The sequence below is a fragment of the Castor canadensis genome, chromosome 2 (genome assembly GCF_047511655.1).
Source record: "Castor canadensis chromosome 2, mCasCan1.hap1v2, whole genome shotgun sequence".
NCBI lineage: Eukaryota > Metazoa > Chordata > Mammalia > Rodentia > Castoridae > Castor > Castor canadensis.
In genome coordinates this window covers 184,207,162-184,230,546 of record NC_133387.1, presented here as the reverse complement: position 1 = coordinate 184,230,546, position 23,385 = coordinate 184,207,162, and the positions used below count along the sequence as shown (strand labels likewise).

The 23,385-nt window shown below is 40.1% G+C and overlaps 1 protein-coding gene across 2 annotated transcripts in view; it reads left to right on the top strand.

The window, feature by feature from the left end:
- Positions 1-23,385, top strand: part of Rnf214 (ring finger protein 214) — a 49,149-nt gene that overhangs the window by 10,489 nt on the left and 15,275 nt on the right. For both annotated transcript variants that reach the window (XM_074066668.1, XM_074066669.1), the window contains exons 5-6: positions 2,560-2,700; positions 4,871-5,010. In XM_074066668.1, coding sequence (XP_073922769.1) covers positions 2,560-2,700; positions 4,871-5,010 — 281 coding nt within the window. The remainder of the gene's footprint in view (positions 1-2,559; positions 2,701-4,870; positions 5,011-23,385) is intronic.

Below are 23,385 nucleotides of genomic sequence, written 5' to 3'. Positions count from 1 at the left end.
CCTCCCTACTTCTCTCTTTCTCTCTTTCTTTTTTGATGGTACTGGTGTTCAAATTCAGGGTTTTGCTCAACCACTTGAGCCATGCCTGTTTATTTTGGAGATGGCAGCGGCGGGGGTGGAGGGGGGGTTGGTCTCACAAAATGTTGCTTAGGTTAGCCCTGAACCTCCATCCTCCCAAGTAGCTAGGATCACAGGCATGAGCCACCAATGCCTGGCTTCCCATATTCTTCTAAAAATCTCCATTTCTTTAAAAATGATTATCCATAGGCTACCTAATACCAATTTTTTTTTTTTTTTTTTTTTTTTTACTAAGGATCAAACTCAAGAGCATTATGTTTGCTAGTCATACATCCTACCATATCACTGAGCTATATCTCCAGCCCATTTTTCTGTTTTGAGTCTGGGTCTCACTGTCATCAGGCTGGCCCTGAACAAGTCCTCTTGCCTCTGCCTTCTGAGAGCTGGAATTATAGATGTGCATCATCACACCTGGCCCAAGTATGTTTGAAATTAACTCCCAAGTTTTAGTGTCCCTTTGAAAGCTAACCACTGGTTTCCTTGATGTGAGAGAAGGGGGAGACAGAGCTGAACTGTGGTCCTCAGAAGCATCAGTTCTGATGCCTAGTTTATATGAGAACTGGCTGTCACCTTTCAGAGCTAATGCCTGAAGGCTTCCTGCTCTTGGATACATTTTGAGTAGGTGATCTGTTCTTTGTTTTTGTACATTCTTTTCTCTCCTAATGGATGATAAACCACCTCTTTCCTTTTATCCTCTACAGCAGGGGTTAGCAGGCATTTTCCATAAAGGATCAGATAGGAAATATTTGGGCTGGGATGTAGCTCAGTGGTATAGTGCTTGCCTAGCATGAGTGGGGCCCTGGGTTCAATCCCAGCACCAAAAAAGATAGGAAACATTTTAGCTTCTGTGTGCTATATGTCCTATGTTGTAACCATTCCACTCTGCTACTGTTCCTTGAAAGAAATCCATAAATCAATGGGCATGACTGTGTTCCAATAAAACTGTTACATACAAAAACAGGTGGGATGGGAATGTAACTCAGTGGTGCAGCACTTACTTGCCTCACATGACAAGGCCCTGGGTTTAATCCCCAGCACTAAAGGAGAGAAGGATTAAAAAAAAAAAATGCCTGGTGTGTTAGCTTAAGTCTATAATCCTAGCTACTTGGGAGGCAGAGATTGGAAGGATCATGGTTCAAGACCAGGCTGGGCAAAAGTTCACAAAACCCCATCTTAACCAATAAAAGCTAGGTACGGAGGCATGTGCCTGTCAGTCCAGCTACCCAGGAAGTATAAGTTGTAGGATCACTGTCCAGTGTGGCTTGCTTTAAAGAGAGATCCTGTCTCAAAAATAACAAAGCAGGAGTGGCAGACTGACTCAAGTGGAGGAGTACCCGCCTAGCAAGTACAGGCCCTGAGTTTAACTCCCAGCACCACCAAACACACAACCAGAAAAAACCCAAAGAGGCAATGGCTGTATTTAGCCAGATTGCCAACCCCTGCTTTAGAATAATGTATAATAAAGATCCCTGTTCTATGAGCACATGATAAAGCGAGAGCACACAAGGGAGATATGAGGATAGGTAAGACACCTAAAAACTAGCTAGCATTTGTTGCCCTTAACGCAGAGAAACTAAAGCAGATACCTTAAAAGCACTGAGGCCAATAGGAAAAGGGGAACAGGTACTAGAGAAAAGGTTAGATCAAAAAGAATTAACCTAGAAGGTAACACCCACGCACAGGAAATCAATGTGAGTCAATGCCCTGTATAGCTATCCTTATCTCAACCAGCAAAAACCCTTGTTCCTTCCAATTATTGCTTACACTCTCTCTACAACAAAATTAGAAATAAGGGCAAAATAGTTTCTGCTGGGTATTGGGGGGTGGGGAGAGGGAGGGGGCGGAGTGGGTGGTAAGGGAGGGGGTGGGGGCAGGGGGGAGAAATGAACCAAGCCTTGTATGCACATATGAATAATAAAAGAAAAATGAAAAAAGAAAAAAAATAATAAAGTAAAATAAAATAATAAAATGAAAAAAAAAAAAAAACAACCAGCAAAAACCCTTGTCCCTTCCTGTTATTGCTTATACTCTCTCTACAACAAAATTAGAAATAAGGGCAAAAAAGTTTTTGCTGGGTATTGAGGCGGGGGGGGGGGGGGGGATGCGCGGGGAGAGGGAAGGGGCGGAGTGGGTGGTAAGGGAGGGGGTGGGGGCAGGGGGGAGAAATGAACCAAGCCTTGTATGCACATATGAATAATAAAAGGAAAAAAAAAAAAGATCCCTGTTCTATATCTGGGATATTCAGTATGGAAACCACTAGTCACATACAGCTTTGAGTACTTGTGATATGGCTAGGCAACTAAGGGTCTGGATTTTTTCTATTTTCTATTTTAATTAATTTGAAGGTATATAGCCACATATGGCTAGTAGCTACAGTGTTGGACAGTGCAGCTGTAGAGCTCAGTGCAATATTTGGACAGACACGTAGTCAGTGTTTCTTGTGATTAAATTGGGAAATAAACTTCTTGTTATTCCCAATAGGACAAAATGATGACAGAGAGAACCCTGCTGAAGGAGCGTTACCAGGAAGTCCTGGACAAGCAGAGGCAGGTAGAGAATCAGCTCCAAGTGCAATTAAAGCAACTTCAGCAGAGGAGAGAAGAAGAAATGAAGAATCACCAGGTATTTGGCTTATATTGAAATTGTTGGGCTGTGAAATAGTTCGGTGTTAGAGCACTTGCCTAGCATGTGCAAGGCCCTGGGTTTGATCCCCAGCACTGTAAAAATAAATGAATGAATGAATGAATAAATAAATAACATATTGTCAATGACTTAAGTAACATTCCCTGATGGAACCTTAAATATGTTTCTGAGTCAATAGAAAAAGAAAAATCAGCCTAGCTACTCAGGAGGCAGAGATCAGGAGGATCCTTGTTTGAGGCCAGCCCTGGGCAAATAGTTTGAGAGACTCCATCTCCAGAATAACTAGAGTAAAATAGGCTGGAGGTGTGGCTCAAGCAGTAGAGTGCCTGCTTTGCAAGTGTAAAACCCTGAGTTCAAACCCCATGTCCACCAATAAATGAATAAAAAGAAAATTTATAAAACTTCAAGTTGTAGGATATTACTTTAACTAAAGTAGAAAACCCAGAAGCCATAAAGAAAGAGTAATTAAGCTGGGTACTGGTGACTCATGCCTGTAATACTAGCTATTCGAGGATTGTGGTCTGAGGTCAACCCAGGCAAATAGTTAGAGAGACCTTATCTTGAAGATACCCAACATAAAAAAGGGCTCGTGGACTGGCTCAAGTGTTGTAGTGCCTGCCTAGCAAATTCAAGGTCTTGAGTTCAAACCTCAGTACTGCCAAAAAATAAAAATGAAAAAGAGTAATTGTCAAAGGTGAGATAAAGTGAACTCTTTCAAAGCAGACGCTCTACTGCTTGAGCCACACCTCCAGTCTGATGTGAAGTCTTTCAAACATTATTGGTAGGGGTGTGAATTGTGATGACCTTTTTGTTAATACTTATCAGTTAAAATGTGAAATATTTGCCATTGGGTGTGGTGGCCTGTAATCCTAGCACTCAGGAGGCAGAGGCAGGAAGACAAAGAGTTCAAGGCCAAAAGCAACAATAAATTAAATAAATAACAACAACAGCAAAAAGAGTTCAAGACCACCTTGAAAAAAGAATTAAAATATATGTATACTTTGACCTAAGAAATCTCATTATTAGGAGTCTACTCTGTGGGTATAGGTTTTTTGTATGAAAGTGTAGACATATGGAGTGCTTATTGTAGCATCACTTTAAAACTTTTGATTAGATTAGAAATGTAATCACAAAAGGGTTGTACTCAACCTGAGGAACTCTTAACAGAGAATGGTTGGATAAATTGGTTATAGCCATATGCTATCATATTATGCAGCTTTTTTAAAATGTTAGATCTGTAGTTATTGGCATAGTGTATTCATATCAAGTGAACAAAAGGCAGGATGCAAAATAGTGAATATTAGATGATCTTAATAAAAAAAGAACAATGGGGCTGAGGGTGTAGCTCAGTGATAGAGTGTATGCTTCGCGTGCATGAGGCCCTGGGATTTGATCCCCAGCACCACCAAAAAAAAAAAAAAAAAAAAATCAAAGAAACATACATGGTGTACATCTGTTTGTGTGCAAATGGACAAAGTGTGAAAGCACTATACAAAGCAGATGACACACTGATCACCCTTATGGGAAGTGATGTGATGTAAGGGGAATGGTGAACTTCATTACTTTTTTTCTGATTGTATTGCTGGTCATTTTCCAGCAATTACGTTTGACTTCTCATTACAAATATATGCATAAAAATACAGGAAACTCTCACACATAATAAAGTAGAACGGTAACAAAACAAAGCAAAACAAGTCATTTGTTGGATGTGTCAGACTCCCACCTGGAGCAAGCATACCTTTCTCAGTATCCTTGGCAGGTGTTCATTCCGCCTTTATTTGAACACAGTCCTGGAGAGCTCACTGCTTCACAAGGCAGTACATTGATTTTGAACAGTGATTGCTAGAACTTTTTTCTCTTGTTGAGTTAAATTCTGTGTCCTGTAACTTTCTGCCTGAGGTCTGTGTGATGGCTTTTGGAGCTGCTCACTCACCTTTGAATTGAGCTCACTAAAGTGAGTATGTGGTCGTTGGAAACCTTCAGGACTGGGGACGTAGCTCAGCGCTAGAGTGCTGGCATAGCATGTGCAATGCCCCGAGTTTGAACTTTAACCCCACAAAAAACAAACAAAAAAAAGAAAACCTTGGTCAAAAGAACTAACTTACTTCATTCTTTTATTTGTGTGTGACTATAATTGTATGGGATTTAGGAGATATTAAAGGCTATTCAGGATGTGACCATAAAACGAGAAGAAACAAAGAAGAAGATCGAGAAAGAGAAGAAGGAGTTTTTGCAGAAGGAGCAGGATCTGAAAGCTGAAATTGAGAAGCTTTGTGAGAAAGGCAGAAGGTAAATGATGTTATTAAGAATAAAACCTCTGTGTACATATGTGCATAAAGAACCAGTCTCATTTCTATGGTTTTGGTTCTTCCCTTTCTTTTTTTTTTTTTTTGAGACAGAGAGTCTTGCTTTGTAGTCCAAGTGGCCTGAAACTCACCATTCCCTTGTCTCAGCCTCTTGAGTGCTGGAATTACAGGTGTTTATCACCACACCCAGCTATGATTTCTTTTCTTTCTTTATGATTTTTATTAGAAAATAAGCACAAGTAAAAGTTCTCCAATGACCTGGCATTCTTAGTACCTTACTTTGAAATTAATAAAGGTTTCAGAGGTCAGTAATACCTTGAAATTACAGCAGCTAAGGGGTTGGGAGTGATAGAATGTGTGCATAATATGCATGAGGCCCTGGTTCAATCCATAGTACCTAAAAGAGAAAAGGAAAGAAGTTACAGCAGTTAATTGTTGGTTCCAAGAATGATCAGGATTTTGATGTACATCTGCCACCTATTTCACTTGCTTTATAACCTGAGTGATAAAGACAGGCTCTGGCTATGTGAAAATTCTATTATTCAGCACCGAAAGCAAGTTTCAGGCAGAAACATTGTAAGCTGTTTGTGAAAGAATCATCTCGTGATCTATATCCTCTTCTGGTGCTGAGGCCAGAACAAGGTGTTGGGCATAGATTTTAGTCAAATTTTCAGTTCCAAGTTTCTTAAAAACAAGCTAGCTGTAAATATTGTGATGATTTTATTTAAATTCTGTTAACATGAATTTTTAGTTATTGAGAATATCTTAGCTTTTGCAATATGTTAGAGTGATACATAAAAAGAAGCAAGCTCACTTACTGGATCATTTTCCAAGTCTGCACGAAATCACCTGTTGAGTTCCATAGGAGAAGGGATATTAGGAGAAGCCTGAAGGCTGGGCAGTGTCCTGCTGGGAGTCTGGTGATGCTGAGTGGGTAGGAGATGGGCCAGTTGTTTACATGGTCATGGAGTATACTTGGAGCAGTACATTGTCCCAAGCGTTGAGAGCAACTAAAACAACTGCCACCACCCATAGCAGCATGGCCTCTGATGTGGGAAGGTGAAGCACAGCTGTGTGCATGTGGCAACTTATTGGCAGGTACATTAAACAGCAGACTGGGAAATGAGCCTGTGCTTTTATTCTAGGTCCTATGCGAAGTGTCCTTTGGACATGTATACTTTGTACTATGGAACTCTGACTACCTTATTTTCTTTCTGACTGGATAGCTACAGATAGTGATTGGTACCAGCAGTTTTGCTGCTTGTAGTTTTATAGTATTGAAGAATTTTGTATTTTTTTGGTGGGAGAAGACTGGGGTTTGAACTCAGGGCTTCATGCTTGCAAAGCAGGTGCTCTACAACTTGAGCCATACCTCCCTCCAGTCCATATGTTATTTTGGAGATGGGGTCTTACAAACTGTTTGCTTGGACTGGCCTTGAACTGTGATCCTCCTGATCTCTGCCTCCTAAGTAATTAGGATTACAGGCATGAGCCACTGGCACCCAGCTACAATTTATTTTTTTGAGATAGGGTCTCACTGTGCAACCCTGACTGTCCTTGAACTTTCATTCCTCCTGCCTCAGCCTCCCAAGTGCTGGGATTACAGATGTGTACCACTGTGCCTGGCCCCAGTTTTGTTTTGTTTTTTAAATATATGTCTGAGGGTCAGAATGTTTTCTTTCATTCTTTCTTGAAATATGATGTTCTTTTTTCTAGAAGCAGATGGAATAAGTGTTCTGTATGTATCTTTATTTTAGCATTGGTGTAGGTTTTGCTTAGTATTCCATCATCCATAGGAGCTGTGGGCACAAAGATGTAGGCCATTGTGCTAGTCATGTGGCTGTCATAACATCATAGCTTAGACTAGCTGGTTTGCACAACAGAAATTAATGTTCTCACCTGTCCAAAGTCTGGAAGGCCAACATCAAGACACTGGCCAGTTTGCCAGTGAAGCCTGGTTTTATTCTTGTTCTCCTCCATGGATGTGTACTCATGGTTCCTTTTTCTCCTCTTGTGAGGACATCATTAGTTCTGTAGGATTTAGTGCTCTACCCCATGAACTCATTTAATGTTAATTATCTCCTTTAATGCCATTATGTCCAAATACAGTGGCACTAGAGTTTCAGCTTATGAATTGTGGGAGTGGTGTATGATTCAGTTCATCACTGTCAGATTTTGTGTTCATAGCTCTTTCACTTATTCAGCCAACATTTATTGAGTATTTACTGTGAGCCAGAGAGTATGGGCCTAGAGAATAAAAGGTCTGCAAGGAGTTTACTGTTTATTAGAGAAGAAAGATAAACAGAAAACATCTGTGAGAGGCATTTAACCCTGCTAGGGTAAGGTGAGCCAGAGAGGACTTCTCAAAGGATATGACTCCAGAATCCAGTCCTAAAAAATATAAGGGGGAAGCCAGGTGTGGTGGCACACATCTGTTTTCCCAGAACTCGGGAGTCTGAGGCAGGAGGAATTCAAGTTTGAGGCCAGCTTGGGCCACATAGTAAGACCCTATCTCAATAAACAAAAACAAACAAACTATATGTATATGCAAGGGGGTACATGACTACCAAGTGTAATATGGGATCCTTGGTTTGGTCCTGGATTAAACAAGTCAGTGACTAAACAAACTGTAAAAGGACATTTTGGAATATTTGGGAAAATTGGAATATGGACCACAAAAAAGGTAATACTGTATCAATGATAGATGTTTTAGGTGTGATAATGGTGTTGTTTGATTATTTAGAGGATGTTCTTGTTCTTGAGGATACTTGCTGAAGATGTAGTGGTTATCGTGATGCAAAGAAAATGGCAGAAGTATAAAACTGGTGAATCTACATGAAGGGCCTATCCTCACTGTTCTGTCCTACTCACTTTTCTGTTGGTTTGAAATCTTCAAAGAAAAGTTACAGGGATGGGCATATAGGAAGATATAGGAGGGAATTCACCAAGCCACGGATGGGCAAAAGACACGGCAGGTAGGCAGTCCACAGACAAGACAGAATGGTGGCTGAGGTGTGAGCTGCAGGTAGAGGAGTTAGGCTAGTGATGGTGATCAAGGGCTCATATATGGTTTACAAAATACATGCTTAGGTTTTGTTTTTTCTCTCATAGTGAACGATTTTCAGGGAGGAGGGATGATCAAATAATGACATGCATTTTAGATAGATCACTTGGGTGACTGGGAAATGGATTGGAGTAGTGTGGATAACCAGTCAAGAGACTTGTCCTAGGGCTGAGTATGGTGGCCCACACCTGTAATCCCAGTTACTCAGGTAGAGATCAGGAGGATCTTTTGTCAGTTCAACCAAACAGTTAGGGAGAACCCATCCCAGCAAGCAAGCTGGTGTGGCCCTGCACGTGTTTGTAGAGTCCCAGATACTTGGGAAGCAGAGTAGGAGGACTGCGGTCGGAGGCCAGCCCGGGCACAGAATGCGAGGCCCTGTCTGAAAAATGACAAAGCATAAAAGGGCTAGGGGTGTGGCTCAAGCAGTAGAGTGCCTGCCTAGCAAGTGTGAGGCCCTGAGTTCAAACCTCAGTGCCTCTAAGAAAAAAATAATGCATAAATCTCAAGTGTCCCAATGAGTTTTGACAAATGTATGCACCTGGGTAAATTAGAGCCCATCGAGATAAATAGAATCCTACTGTTGACTCAGATGGTCCTCCCGGCCTTCCCCATTAGTCCCTGCCCTACTCTTCCACAGACAACTATTGTTTTGTTTATGCCATAGAGTCATTCTGAATGTAATAGAACTTGACAGAAACAGAATCATACAGAATATGTTTTGTGTGAAACTTCTTTTATTCTGCATAATGTTCTTGATATCTGTGGTGTCTTTTTTATTGCTGAGTAGTATTCCTTTGATTAATGTATTGCAGTTTATTCATCCACCTACTGATGGGCTTGTAGCAGTTTCTAGCTTTTTACCAACAGTGACAAAGCTGCTGGGAACATTCAAGTGCAAGGTGGAATTTTGTTGTTATTGCTGATGTTCTGGAGGCGCTGGGGTTTGAACTCAGGGCCTCACGCTTGCAAGGGAGGCACTCTACTGCTTGCACCCCTCTGCAGGTCTTGTTGTTTTTGAGAAAGGGTTTCACTATGTAGCCAGTCTGGCCTCCATCTGGCCTCCCAAGTGCTGAGATTAGAGGATCTAATGCTATGTGGGCTGAACCTTTTATTTCTTACAAATATTACTGCACTGTAGGACTTCCAGTGCAGTAGTCATTGGAAGTGGTAGAGTAGACACCCTTGCCTTGTTCCTGCTCTTAGGGGGAAAATGCTTAATATTTTACCATCAAGTTTGTTGATAGCTGTTGGGGTTTTTGTAGATGCCCTTTATCAAGTTGAGGGAGTTCCTTCTAGTTCTGATTTTCTGAGAGTTCTTTATGTGTGAGGATACTTGATTTTGTCAAATGCTTTCTGCATCTATTAAAATTATCAAATGGTTTTTCTGTTACTGTGGTATTGATTTATTTTCAGATCTTAAACTAGCCTTTCATTTGTGAGATAAACCAACATGGACAAGATATATTACTGTTTTTACATGTTGCCGGATTCAATTTGCTTATTATCTTCTTTTTTTTTGGGGGGGGGGCCAGTCTTTTTAATTTTATTTATTTATTTTTCATTTTTCTTTAATTATTCATATGTGCATACAAGGCTTGGTTCATTTCTCCCCCCTGCCCCCACCCCCTCCCTTACCACCGACTCCGCCCCCTCCCTCTCCCCCCCCAATACCCAGCAGAAACTATTTTGCCCTTATTTCTAATTTTGTTGTAGAGAGAGTATGAGCAATAATAGGAAGGAACAAGGGTTTTTGCTGGTTGAGATAAGGATAGCTATACAGGGCATTGACTCACATTGATTTCCTGTGCGTGGGTGTTACCTTCTAGGTTAATTCTTCTTGAACTAACCTTTTCTCTAGGTCCTGGTCCCCTTTTCCTATTGGCCTCAGTTGCTTTAAGGTATCTGCTTTAGTTTCTCTGCGTTAAGGGCAACAAATGCTAGCTAGTTTTTTAGGTGTCTTACCTATCCTCACCCCTCCCTTGTGTGCTCTCGCTTTTATCATGTGCTCATAGTCCAATCCCCTTGTTGTGTTTGCCCTTGATCTAATGTCCACATATGAGGGAGAATATATGATTTTTGGTTTTTTGAGCCAGGCTAACCTCACTCAGAATGATGTTCTCCAATTCCATCCATTTACCAGCGAATGATAACATTTCGTTCTTCTTCATGGCTGCATAAAATTCCATTGTGTATAGATACCACATTTTCTTAATCCATTCGTCAGTGGTGGGGCATCTTGGCTGTTTCCATAACTTGGCTATTGTGAATAGTGCCACAATAAACATGGATGTGCAGGTGCCTCTGGAGTAACAGTCTTTTGGGTATATTCCCAAGAGTGGTATTGCTGGATCATATGGTAGATCGATGTCCAGCTTTTTAAGTAGCCTCCAAATTTTTTTCCAGAGTGGTTGTACTAGTCTATATTCCCACCAACAGTGTAAGAGGGTTCCTTTTTCCCCGCATCCTCGCCAACACCTGTTGTTGGTGGTGTTGCTGATGATGGCTATTCTAACAGGGGTGAGGTGGAATCTTAGCGTAGTTTTAATTTGCATTTCCTTTATTGCTAGAGATGGTGAGCATTTTTTCATGTGTTTTCTGGCCATTTGAATTTCTTCTTTTGAGAAAGTTCTGTTTAGTTCACGTGCCCATTTCTTTATTGGTTCATTAGTTTTGGGAGAATTTAGTTTTTTAAGTTCCCTGTATATTCTGGTTATCAGTCCTTTGTCTGATGTATAGTTGGCAAATATTTTCTCCCACTCTGTGGGTGTTCTCTTCAGTTTAGAGACCATTTCTTTTGATGAACAGAAGCTTTTTAGTTTTATGAGGTCCCATTTATCTATGCTATCTCTTAGTTGCTGTGCTGCTGGGGTTTCATTGAGAAAGTTCTTACCTATACCTACTAACTCCAGAGTATTTCCTACTCTTTCTTGTATCAACTTAAGAGTTTGTGGTCTGATATTAAGATCCTTGATCCATTTTGAGTTAATCTTGGTATAGGGTGATATACATGGATCTAGTTTCAGTTTTTTGCAGACTGCTAACCAGTTTTCCCAGCAGTTTTTGTTGAAGAGGCTGCTATTTCTCCATCGTGTATTTTTAGCTCCTTTGTCAAAGATAAGTTGCTTATAGTTGTGTGGCTTCATATCTGGATCCTCTATTCTGTTCCACTGGTCTTCATGTCTGTTTTTGTGCCAGTACCATGCTGTTTTTATTGTTATTGCCTTGTAATATAGTTTGAAGTCAGGTATTGTGATTACTCCTGCATTGTTCTTTTGACTGAGTGTTGCCTTGGCTATTCGTGGCCTCTTGTGTTTCCATATAAATTTAACAGTAGATTTTTCAATCTCTTTAATGAATGTCATTGGAATTTTGATGGGAATTGCATTAAACATGTAGATTACTTTGGGGAGTATCGACATTTTTACTATGTTGATTCTACCAATCCATGAGCATGGGAGATCTCTCCACTTTCTATAGTCTTCCTCAATCTCTTTCTTCAGAAGTGTATAGTTTTCCTTGTAGAGGTCTTTCACGTCTTTTGTTAGGTTTACACCTAGGTATTTGATTTTGTTTGAGGCTATTGTAAATGGAATTGTTTTCATACATTCTTTTTCAGTTTGCTCATTGTTAGTGTATAGAAATGCTAATGATTTTTCTATGTTGATTTTATATCCTGCGACCTTGCTATAGCTATTGATAATGTCTAGAAGCTTCTGAGTAGAGTTTTTTGGGTCTTTAAGGTATAGGATCATGTCATTTGCAAATAGGGATATTTTGACAGTTTCTTTACCTATTTGTATTCCTTTTATTCCTTCTTCTTGCCTAATTACTCTGGCTAGGAATTCCAGTACTGTGTTGAATAGGAGTGGAGATAGTGGGCATCCTTGTCTGGTTCCTGATTTTAGAGGGAATGGTTTCAGTTTTTCTCCATTAAGTATAATGCTGGCTGTAGGTTTGTCATATATAGCTTTTATATTGTTGAGGAACTTTCCTTCTATTCCTAGTTTTCTTAGAGCTTTTATCATGAAATGATGTTGGATCTTATCAAAGGCTTTTTCTGCATCTATTGAGATGATCAAGTGGTTTTTGTCTTTGCTTCTGTTAATGTGGCTTATTACGTTTATTGATTTTCGTATGTTAAACCACCCCTGCATCCCTGGGATGAAGCCTACTTGGTCATGGTGAATAATCTTTTTGATGTGTTGCTGAATTTGGTTTGCCATTATTTTGTTGAGGATTTTTGCATCAGTGTTCATTAAGGAGATTGGCCTATAGTTCTCCTTTTTGGAGGTGTCTTTGCCTGGTTTTGGGATAAGTGTAATACTGGCTTCATAAAATGTGTTAGGCAGTTTTCCTTCCCTTTCTATTTCGTGGAAAAGTTTAAGGAGGGTTGGTATCAGTTCTTCTTTAAAGGTCTGATAGAATTCAGCAGAGAATCCATCAGGTCCTAGACTTTTCTTTTTGGGGAGACTCTTGATTGCTGCTTCAATTTCATTTTGTGTTATAGGTCTATTCAGGTGATTAATTTCCTCTTGGTTCAGTTTTGGATGATCGTATGTATCTAGAAATCTGTCCATTTCTTTTAGATTTTCAAATTTATTTGAATATAGGTTCTCAAAGTAGTCTCTGATGATTTCCTGGACTTCCATGGTGTTTGTTGTTATCTCCCCTTTTGCATTCCTAATTCTACTAATTTGCGTTTTTTCTCTCCTCGTTTTAGTCAGGTTTGCCAGGGGTCTATCGATCTTGTTTATTTTTTCAAAGAACCAATTTTTTGTTTCATTAATTCTTTGTATGGTTTTTTTGGTTTCTATTTCGTTGATTTCAGCTCTTATTTTTATTATTTCTCTTCTTCTCTTTGTTTTGGGATTGCCTGTTCTTGTTTTTCTAGGAGTTTGAGATGTATCATTAGGTCATTGATTTGGGATCTTTCAGTCTTTTTAATATATGCACTCATGGCTATAAACTTTCCTCTCAAGACTGCCTTAGCTGTGTCCCATAGGTTCCGGTAGGTTGTGTTTTCATTTTCATTGACTTCCAGGAACTTTTTAATTTCCTCTTTTATTGCATCGATGATCCATTCTTCATTAAGTAATGAGTTATTTAGTTTCCAGCTGTTTGCATGTTTTTTGTCTTTACTTTTGTTGTTGAGTTCTACTTTAAGAGCATTGTGGTCAGATAGTATGCACGGTATTATTTCTGTTTTCTTATATTTGCTGAGGCTTGCTTTGTGCCCTAGGATATGATCTATTTTGGAGAAGGTTCCATGGGTTGCTGAGAAGAATGTATATTGTGTAGAGGTTGGATGAAATGTTCTGTAGACATCTACTAGGTCCACTTGATCTATTGCATATTTTAGATCTTGGATTTCTTTATTGAGTTTTTGTTTGGATGACCTATCTATTGATGATAATGGGGTGTTAAAGTCTCCCACAACCACTGTGTTGGTGTTTATATATGCTTTTAGGTCTTTCAGGGTATGTTTGATGAAATTGGGTGCGTTGACATTGGGTGCGTACAGATTGATGATTATTATTTCCTTTTGGTCTATTTCCCCTTTTATTAGTATGGAATGTCCTTCTTTATCTCGTTTGATCAATGTAGGTTTGAAGTCTACTTTGTCAGAGATAAGTATTGCTACTCCTGCTTGTTTTCGGGGGCCATTGGCTTGGTAAATCTTCTTCCAGCCTTTCATCCTAAGCATATGCTTATTTCTGTTGGTAAGATGAGTCTCCTGTAAGCAACAAATTGTTGGATCTTCTTTTTTAATCCATTTTGTCAAACGGTGTCTTTTGATGGGTGAATTAAGTCCATTAACATTAAGCATTAGTACTGATAGGTATGTGGTGATTCCTGCCATTTAGTTGTCTTAGTTGTTTGAAGGTTTGATTGTGTGTACCTAACTTGATGTTACTCTCTACCGTCTTGCTTTTTCTTATCCTGTGGTTTGGTGCTGCCTGCCTTTTCATGGTTAAGTTGGGTGTCACTTTCTGTGTGCAGGATCCCTTGCAGAATCTTTTGTAGTGGTGGCTTTGTGGTCACATATTGTTTTAGTTTCTGCTTATCATGGAAGACTTTTATTGCTCCATCTATTTTGAATGATAGCTTTGCTGGGTAGAGTATCCTGGGGTTGAAGTTATTTTCATTCAGTGCCCGCAAGATCTCACCCCACGCTCTTCTTGCTTTTAATGTTTCTGTTGAGAAGTCTGCTGTGATTTTGATGGGTTTACCTTTGTATGTTACTTGTTTTTTCTCTCTTACAGCCTTCAATATTCTTTCCTTAGTTTCTGAACTTGTTGTTTTAGTGATGATATGTCGTGGGGTAGTTCTATTTTGATCTGGTCTGTTTGGTGTCCTGGAGGCCTCTTGCATTTGTATGGGAATATCTTTCTCTAGATTTGGGAATTTTCCATTATTATTTTGTGGAATAGATTACGCATTCCCTTTGCTTGCACCTCTTCTCCTTCTTCGATGCCCATGATTCTCAAGTTTGGTCTTTTGATGGAGTCAGTGAGTTCTTGCATTTTCTTTTCACAGGTCTTGAGTTGTTTAATTAATAGTTTTTCGGTTTTTCCTTTAATTACCATTTCATCTTCAAGTTCTGAGATTCTGTCTTCTGTTTGTTCTGTTCTGCTGGATTGGCCTTCCGTTTTGTTTTGCAGTTCTGTTTCGTTCTTTTTTCTGAGGTTTTCCATATCCTGCCAGTTTTCTTCTTTATTGTTGTCTATTTTTGTCCTGAGTTCATTTATCCATTTATTCATTGTGTTCTCTGTTTCACTTTGGTGTTTATACAGTACTTCTATGGTTTCCTTTATTTCTTCTTTTGCTTTTTCAAATTCTCTATTTTTATTGTCTTGGAATTTCTTGAGTGTCTCCTGTATATGTTGGTTGACCCTATCCAGTATCATCTCTATAAAATTCTCATTGAGTACTTGTAGTATGTCTTCTTTTAAATTATTCTTGTGGGCTTTATTGGTCCTTTGGCATAGTTTATCTTCATTTTGTTGGAGTCTGGATCTGAGTTTCTGTTCTCTTCATTCCCCTCTGGTTCCTGTACTAATTTTTTGCTGTGGGGAAACTGGTTTCCCCGTTTTTTCTGTCTTCCCGTCATTGTCCTTGGTGTTGTTACTGTCCCTGTATTGTGTGCAATTAAGTATTTTCTAGATGGTAATAATAACAATGGTAATATTTAGAATGGAAGAGTGAGCTGAGATGGAAAGCAAGAAGTTAAAGAAAAGGGGAAAACAAATATACAGACAAGAGGGAGAAAGCAGAACAAGGTATCAGACAAGAGAGTTTCAAAGGTATAAACAGGGAGTGTTAGTGTACTAATCGACAGTAAGCTGAACAGACATTAGAGAGACAGAGAGAGGATTGAAAATCAAAGATAAAAAAAATAAAAAATAGGTAAATGAAAGTAATATCTATATATAAAAATGAATTAAAATAAAATGGAAAATAGAAAATTAAAAAAAAAAAAAAACCCCTAAAACTTCCAAGTTTATATGCAATGCAGTTTCAGTCTTAATAATTTGGGTGTCCATTTCAATCTCCAGTCCTGGAGTTGGTGCCTCAGATGTTGTTCTGTAGTTGTCTCATCAAAGGGGATGCATAAAGTAGAACAAAACTGCACAAAAAAAAAAACCCACAAAGTGTCCCAAGTTCAAATGTAATACAGTTTAAGTAAGTTTGTTAAGTAAGCAGGTGTACTTTGGTTATTCTCTCATCAAGGGTAGGGAGAAAAAGAAAAAAAAGAGTCTGGAGAAAGTTCTGAGAATGGTATCTGAGGCTGTGGCTTGCCTGCCCGCTGCTGTCAGCCTGCTATTGCTGGCGGCATTATTTATGCAGATCTCTGGGGTGAGCTTAGCACTCACCTGGACCCAAAGGCTTTGTTTGCTCAAAGTTGTTCTGTGTGGGAGCCTCTGCTATAAGCTTTCCCCTTTCCAAGCACTGGGAAAGGTGACACTGCACCAGCGTTGTCAGGCCTGTGTGTTTATTTACAGTTCATGTGGGAGGTCGGTCTTCCCCCCTCTTCTATGTAGTTTTCCTCTCACCGCCACTTTCACAAGCTTTCCTGCTCCTGATTACTGGGCAGTGCTGCTGCTCCTGTCAGCCGCCATGTTTGTTTACAGCTCACGTGGGAAGTGGGTCTTCCCTCCTCTCCTGTGGAGTTTTCCTCCCTCCGCCACTCTCACAAGCTTTCCCGCTCCTGGTTGCTGGGCGCGCGCCCCTGCTCCCGCCAGAGGCTCTCCGGCCTGCCTGGCTTGTTTATTTACAGTCCCGGGAAGGGTTCCCTTCCCCCAATCTTCAGCGCTCAGGGCGCCTCACCCTCTTTCCAGCGTGTCTTAACTGTTCTTATTGCTTATTACTCAGTTTCTCTTTTTTTCTCTGGGTGGAGGTCAGTCTGTCCAGGGGGCTATGCTGCTCTGGCCCAGGCTTGTCTGTGGGAGAACCATGGTACTGCGAAACTCACCTGGTCAGTGTCTTCCCAGTGGGCGCCGGCCACTGGTGGCCCAGGGGCCCTCCTCGTTTCTCCGTTTAATGTGAAGTGGAGATTCTCTGCGCCGGCTGCAGGTGTGGAGGGGTCAAAGTTATGCCTCTTCTCAGTGATTATGCCTGCAAAGTGTGTCTCCAGCGTCTCTCCAAGATTTCACTATAGGAGGCCCACTTTCTGCTTCCTCCCTCTAGCCGCCATCTTGAAAACCCCCTCCTGTTTGTGTTATTAATGATAGCCATTCTGACTGGAGTGAGGTAGAATTTCAGTGTCATTTTGATTTGCATTTCCTTTATGGCTGAGGCTGTTGACCATTTCTTCATCTATTTATTGGACATTTGTACTTTTGAGAATTTTCGGTTCAGCTCATTTGCCCATTTATTCAGTGAGTTGATTTTTTGTGGGGTTATTTTGAGCTCCTTCTATATTCTGGTTATTAATCCCTTATCAGATGTATAGCTGGCAAAGATTTTCTCCCATCCCATTCCATGGACTCTCTCTTCAGTCTGCTGACCATTTTCTTTGCTGCGCAGAAGCTTTTCTTTCTTTTTGCAGTATTGGAGTTTGAACTCAGAGCCTACATCTTGAGCCATTCCACCAGCCCTTTTTTTGGTGTGATGGGTTTTTAGAGATAGGGTCTTTCGAACTGTTTTCCCTGGCTGACTTTGAACTGCTATCCTCCTGATCTCTACCTTCAGAGTAGGTAGGATTACAGTGCCCGGCCTGTGCAGATACCTTTTAATTTCATTTGTCAGTCCTTTCTCTTAATTGCTGAGCTGTTAGAATTCTATTCATAAACTTACTAATTATGCATCTGTGGTCCAGTGTGTTTCCTATTTTTTCCTGGAGTCATTTTGCCACTCCAGATCTTTAATCTTTAAGATCTTTAATCCACTTTTAATTGATGCAGGTACAAGGTGAGAGACTGGGATCTAGTTTCAGCCTTCTGCAGGTAGAGATCCAGTTTTCCCAGCACCATTTGTTGAAGAGGCTGTCTTTTCTCCAATGCATATTTTGGGCACCTTTGTTGAAAATCAGATGGCTGTAGTGATGGGTTTGTGTCAGGGTCTTCTATTTTAGTCCATTGGTCTTTATCTCTATTTCTGTGCCGGTACCATGCTGTTTTTACTACTGTGGTTCTGTAATGTAGTTTGAAGTCAGGTGTTGTGATACTTCCAGCATTGCTCTTTTGGCTCAGAATTGCTTTGGCTATTAGAGGTCTTTTGCACTTCCATATGAACTTTAAGATTGACTTTTCTATCTCAGTGAAGAATGTCATTGGAATTTTGATAGGAATTGCATTAAACATATAGATTGCTTTTGATTGTATAACCATTTCACAATATTGGTTCTGTCATTTTAAACTCAGGGCTTCACTCTTGCTAGGCAGGTGGCCTACCTCCTGAGCCATGCCCCCAGTCCTTTTTTGCTTTAGTTATTTTTCAAAAAGGGCCATGAGTTTTTTTGCCCAGGGCCAACCTCAGACTACTAGATAGTAGTAGTCTGTTTTCTTACCTATCCCTCTCATGTAGCTGTGATCATAAATGTGTGTCACCGTCCCTGACTTGTTTATTGAAATGGGAGTCTCCTAACTTTTGCCTGGATTGACTTCTAACCCTGATCCTCCCAAGTAGCTGGGATTATAGCTGTGAACCACCACACTGGTGAGTTTGCTTATGTATTTATTCATTCATTCAGTGGCACCGTACCACTTGAGCTATGCCTGAAGCTCTTTTAGCCTTTGTGTTTTTATTTTGTTTTAGAGATAGGGTCTTGCTGACTGTTCCCTGGCTGACCTCAAATTCACGATTCTCCTTTCTCTGTCTCTAAAGTATCTGGGATTACAGGCATTTACTACCATGCCTGGCTTTGCTTTTGCAGTTTTGTTACAATGTCCTTCGAAGCACAAAAGGTAAAATTTTGGTGAAGTTTAGTTTACTACTTGTTTTCTTTTATGGTTCATGTGTTTTGTGTCACAAGAAATCATTGCTTAACTAAAGATAACCTCCTGCTAGGTTGATAGTTTTAAACATTTAGGCCTATAATCCATTTTGAGGGGTTTTGTTTTTTGTTTTTTTTTCTTTTCTCCCCCAGTAATAGGGTTTAAACTCAGGGCCTTGCACTTGCTAGGCAAATACTCTACCACTTAAATCTGGTCACTAGTCCTTGATTTTTTTGTTTGTTTTTTGGTATTACTGGGGTTTGAACTCAGGACCTCATCCTTGCAAGGCAGGTGCTCTACCACTTGAGCCACTCCGCCAGCCCTTCTTCTGTGTTGGGTGTGCTCCACCTCCAGCTATGTGGGAGGCCATAGGTAGGATCATGGTCCAAGGTTGGTCCTGGGCAAAAATATGATATCCTACCTGAAAAATAACTAAAGCAAAAATGGACAGGGGGGTGAGGCTCAAGTGATAGATCACCCGTCTAGCAAGCACAAGGCCCTGAGTTCAATACAACCAAATAAATAAATAAATAAAAAGTATTAATCAGTAAAGTAGATAAGCCACACACTGGCGACTCACACCTGTAGTCCTAGCTACTCAGGAGGATCGCAGTTCCAGGCCAGCCTGGGCAAATAGTTCAGGAGACCCTATATCGAAAATACCCAACACGAAAAAGGGCTGGTGGAGTGACTCAAGTGGTATAGTGCCTGCCTAGCAAGCATGAGACCCTAAGTTCAAAACCCCAGTACTGCCAAAAATAAAAAAATAAATAATTTTTTAAAAAGAAAGAAAATGTTTCCTCAACCCAAGGAACCACTCTACAAAGGGGGTAGAGAAAGAAAACAGTTACTATTGAATAGTGTTAAAAAACCACAATGTGATATACATCACTGACACATTACAGAGACAGATGGACTCTCACCCTCTTGTATAGCCACACAGATACAACCCACATACTTTGGCAGTAATCAGTAAGTAGTCCTCAAATAGGAGGACATGATAGCACTGCACATACTTCATCCTAACTACAGTAATTAGAAGACCACCTGTGTGGGGATTATCTGGAGGAGAAAAAAAATTCTCATAGAAAAGTGACAGGAGCTGATTTTGTAAATTGGAGCAAGGTACCCTCCCACTCTCACATAGGGGCCCTGTCGCCTTTGATATGTATGTTTCAAAAAAATAGGTCCCAGGTACTTGAAGCATTCTTGATTTGTGAGACTACTTGTAGTCTTTATAAAGGTTTGCATATATTTAAAAAGGATAGCCAAAGAAATTTTGAAAGAACAGATTGGGAGGAATGAGTCAGGAGAGTCTCTTCCATTATTTTCAACAGAGAGAATTAAATCCCTTTAGTTTTCATTTGTATTTGCTCTTATATTACAGAAGTGTGGCTCCATTTTTACACTGTTCTGTTATATTGATAAATCTTGAAATAAGTACGTTCTCCAACTTTTTTTCAGAATTGTTTTGAGTATTTTAAATTTTTTTATTTTAGAATCAGATTGTCAATTTCTAAAAAGAAAAAGGTCTGATTAGATTTTGATTAGATTCATATTGAATCTGTAGATCAATTTGGGGACATTTGACATCATGACAATGTTGAGTATTCTGATCGGTGTATACGGGAATATTGCTCTTTTTCCCTTGTTAGTTCCTCTGGGCAGTGTTTTGTAGGTTTGAGAGGTCAAGAAGATAGTTTCTACTCTTTACACTAGGTCCCCAAAATTCTAGACACCTTGGCCTCTCTGAATCCCTGCCTTTGTTCCCCAGCTTGCCTTCACCATTCAGGAGCTGCAGACTGGCAGCTGACGCCAGGCAGTAATCTGGGGCAGCTGTAGAGCCGTTACTATTTTTATCCTTTTTCTCAGTGATTGCATTCCTGTACTACCTATTGTCCACTGTTGGAAAAACACTGTTTCATGTAGTTCATCCAATTTTTTGGCTCTTTCAGCCAGAGAGTAAATCTTATACCTGGTACTCCATCATGGGTAGATGCAGAATTCTAAATTTTGTCATAGATTAAATTGGAAGTACAGTGTTTACAAGACAGCCAGAGAAGTGTGTGTAGTACAAGTTAGGAAAAAACAGAACTAGAAAGAAAGCTGGTAAGCTGGATGGTATAGGAATGACCTGTGCTCAGTCATTCCTTGTGAAGAATTGGAGCAAATCAGAGCAAAGTTTGACTTTGAAAAAGGACCATTTGTGTGTTTGTGAGGTTCAAGGTGTGGTTTTTCCTACAGGTGATTAGCCAGGAAGAAAGTTTAGAAGGAGGAAGAACTCTTAAGATCTCAGTGTCTGATGGGTGGTGAAAATGAACACTGACGTCACAAAGGATGTCCTGAGCTGGGCACAGTGGTCTGCAGTGGGCCAAGTCCTGCTACTCAGGAAGCTGAGGCAGGAGGACCACTTGAGCCCAGGAGTTCAAGGTCAGCCTGGGCAATATAGAATTGTGTCAAAAGTATAATTATGTTGTAAAAGGTAGAGAATAAGGAACACAGCTAGATGCTTACAGTTACAAAGTTAGTGGAGATGAGAATATAGTTGGCTACACATGCTGACACATGTTGCTCTCTGGATCCCTTTATATATATATATTTTTTGGTCTATTTTCTTTTTTGTTGTTGGGATCAAATTCAGGGCTTTATGCGTGCTAGGCAAGCACTCCACCACCAAGCTATAGCCTAGCCCTATATTCTTAATAATTAATAAGGGCCCTAAATATCTTGTTTTGAGAATTTTATCTACCAATATTCACTGAGCCAATTTTTTTTTTTTTTGGTAGCACTGGGCCTTGAACTCAGGACTTCATGCTCTTACACCTGATCCACTCTGCCAGCCCTTTTTTTGTGATGGGTTTTTTGAGATAGTGTCTCACATTTGCCCAAGGTTGGCTTCAAACCACAATCCTCCTGATCTCTGCCTCCCTAGTGGCTTATAGACATGAGCCACTGGCACCACCTCTGAACCAGAAAAAATTTAAAAATTAATATTTATACATTTATTTATTTAAAAATAACAATAAAACTTATGTTAACATAAACAGCACATTGTTCACGAAAAAATCATTTTCTAAGTAAAAAATATCAATTTAGAACAATAACATTGTTTAGATTTTTGTAAATCTCTAATAGGGAAGCTGAATTTTTCTGTCTGTTTCCATATTTAATTTGTTACAAAATGTTTTGGCTGAAACATGAAGAAAATTGTGGTACATGGGTTAGTTGGAAAAGGATGGAGTATTTTAGTAGGTTTAAAAGATAATTACAGGGCAGGTTAAGTGGCTCAAGTGGTAGAGTGCCTGCTTAGCAAGTGGGAGGCCCTGAGTTCAAACCTCAGTGCTGCAAAAAAAAAAAAAGGGGGGGCTGGTGGGGTACCTCATGCAGTAAGAGCACCTGCCTACCAAGCATAAAAGCATAAGACCCTGAGTTCAAACTCTAGGACTGCTGAAAAAAAATCACATTCATTTATATCACTGTCAATCTCATCAGAATTTTTTTTTTTTTTGCGCCACTGGGGTTTGAACTCACGGCCTACACCTTGAACCACTCTGCCAGCCCTTTTTTTTTTTTTAATTTTATTATTCATATGTGCATACAAGGCTTGGGTCATTTCTCCCCCCTGCCCCCACCCCCTCCCTTACCACCCACTCCGCCCCCTCCCTCTCCCCCAACCCATCATTACCCAGCAAAAACTATTTTGCCCTTATTTCTAATTTTGTGGTAGAGAGAGTATAAGCAATAATAGGAAGGAACAAGGGTTTTTGCTGGTTGAGATAAGGATAGCTATACAGGGAGTTGACTCACATTAATTTCCTGTGCGTATGTGTTACCTTCTAGGTTAATTCTTTTAGATCTCACCTTTTCTCTAGTTCCTGGTCCCTTTTTCCTTTTGGCCTCAGTTGCTTTTAAGGTATCTGCTTTAGTTTCTCTGCATTAAGGGCAACAAATGCTAGCTAATTTTTTAGGTGTCTTACCTATCCTCACCCCTCCTTTGTGTGCTCTCGCTTTTATCATGTGCTCAAAGTCCAATCCCATTGTTGTGTTTGCCCTTGATCTAATGTCCACATATGAGGGAGAACATACGATTTTTGGCCTTTTGGGCCAGGCTAACCTCACTCAGAATGATGTTCTCCAATTCCATCCATTTACAAGCGAATGATAACATTTCGTTCCTCTTCCTGGCTGCATAAAATTCCATTGTGTATTGATACCACATTTTCTTAATCCATTCGTCAGTGCTGGGGCATCTTGGCTGTTTCCATAACTTGGCTATTATGAATAGTGCCACAATAAACATGGGTGTGCAGGTGCCTCTGGAGTAACCTGTGTCACAGTCTTTTGGGTATATCCCCAAAGTGGTATTGCTGGATCAAATGGTAGATCAATGTTTAGCTTTTTAAGTAGCCTCCAAATTTTTTTCCAGAGTGGTTGTACTAGTTTACACTCCCACCAGCAGTGTAAGAGGGTTCCTTTTTCCCCGCATCCTCGCCAACACCTGTTGTTGGTGGTGTTGCTGATGATGGCTATTCTAACAGGGGTGAGGTGGAATCTTAGCGTGGTTTTGATTTGCATTTCCTTTATTGCTAGAGATGGTGAGCATTTTTTCATGTGTTTTCTGGCCATTTAAATTTCTTCTTTTGAGAAAGTTCTGTTTAGTTCACTTGCCCATTTCTTTATTGGTTCATTAGTTTTGGGAGAATTTAGTTTTTTAAGTTCCCTGTATATTCTGGTTATCAGTCCTTTGTCTGATGTATAGCTGGCAAATATTTTCTCCCACTCTGTGGGTGTTCTCTTCAGTTTAGAGACCATTTCTTTTGATGAACAGAAGCTTTTTAGCTGTATGAGGTCCCATTTA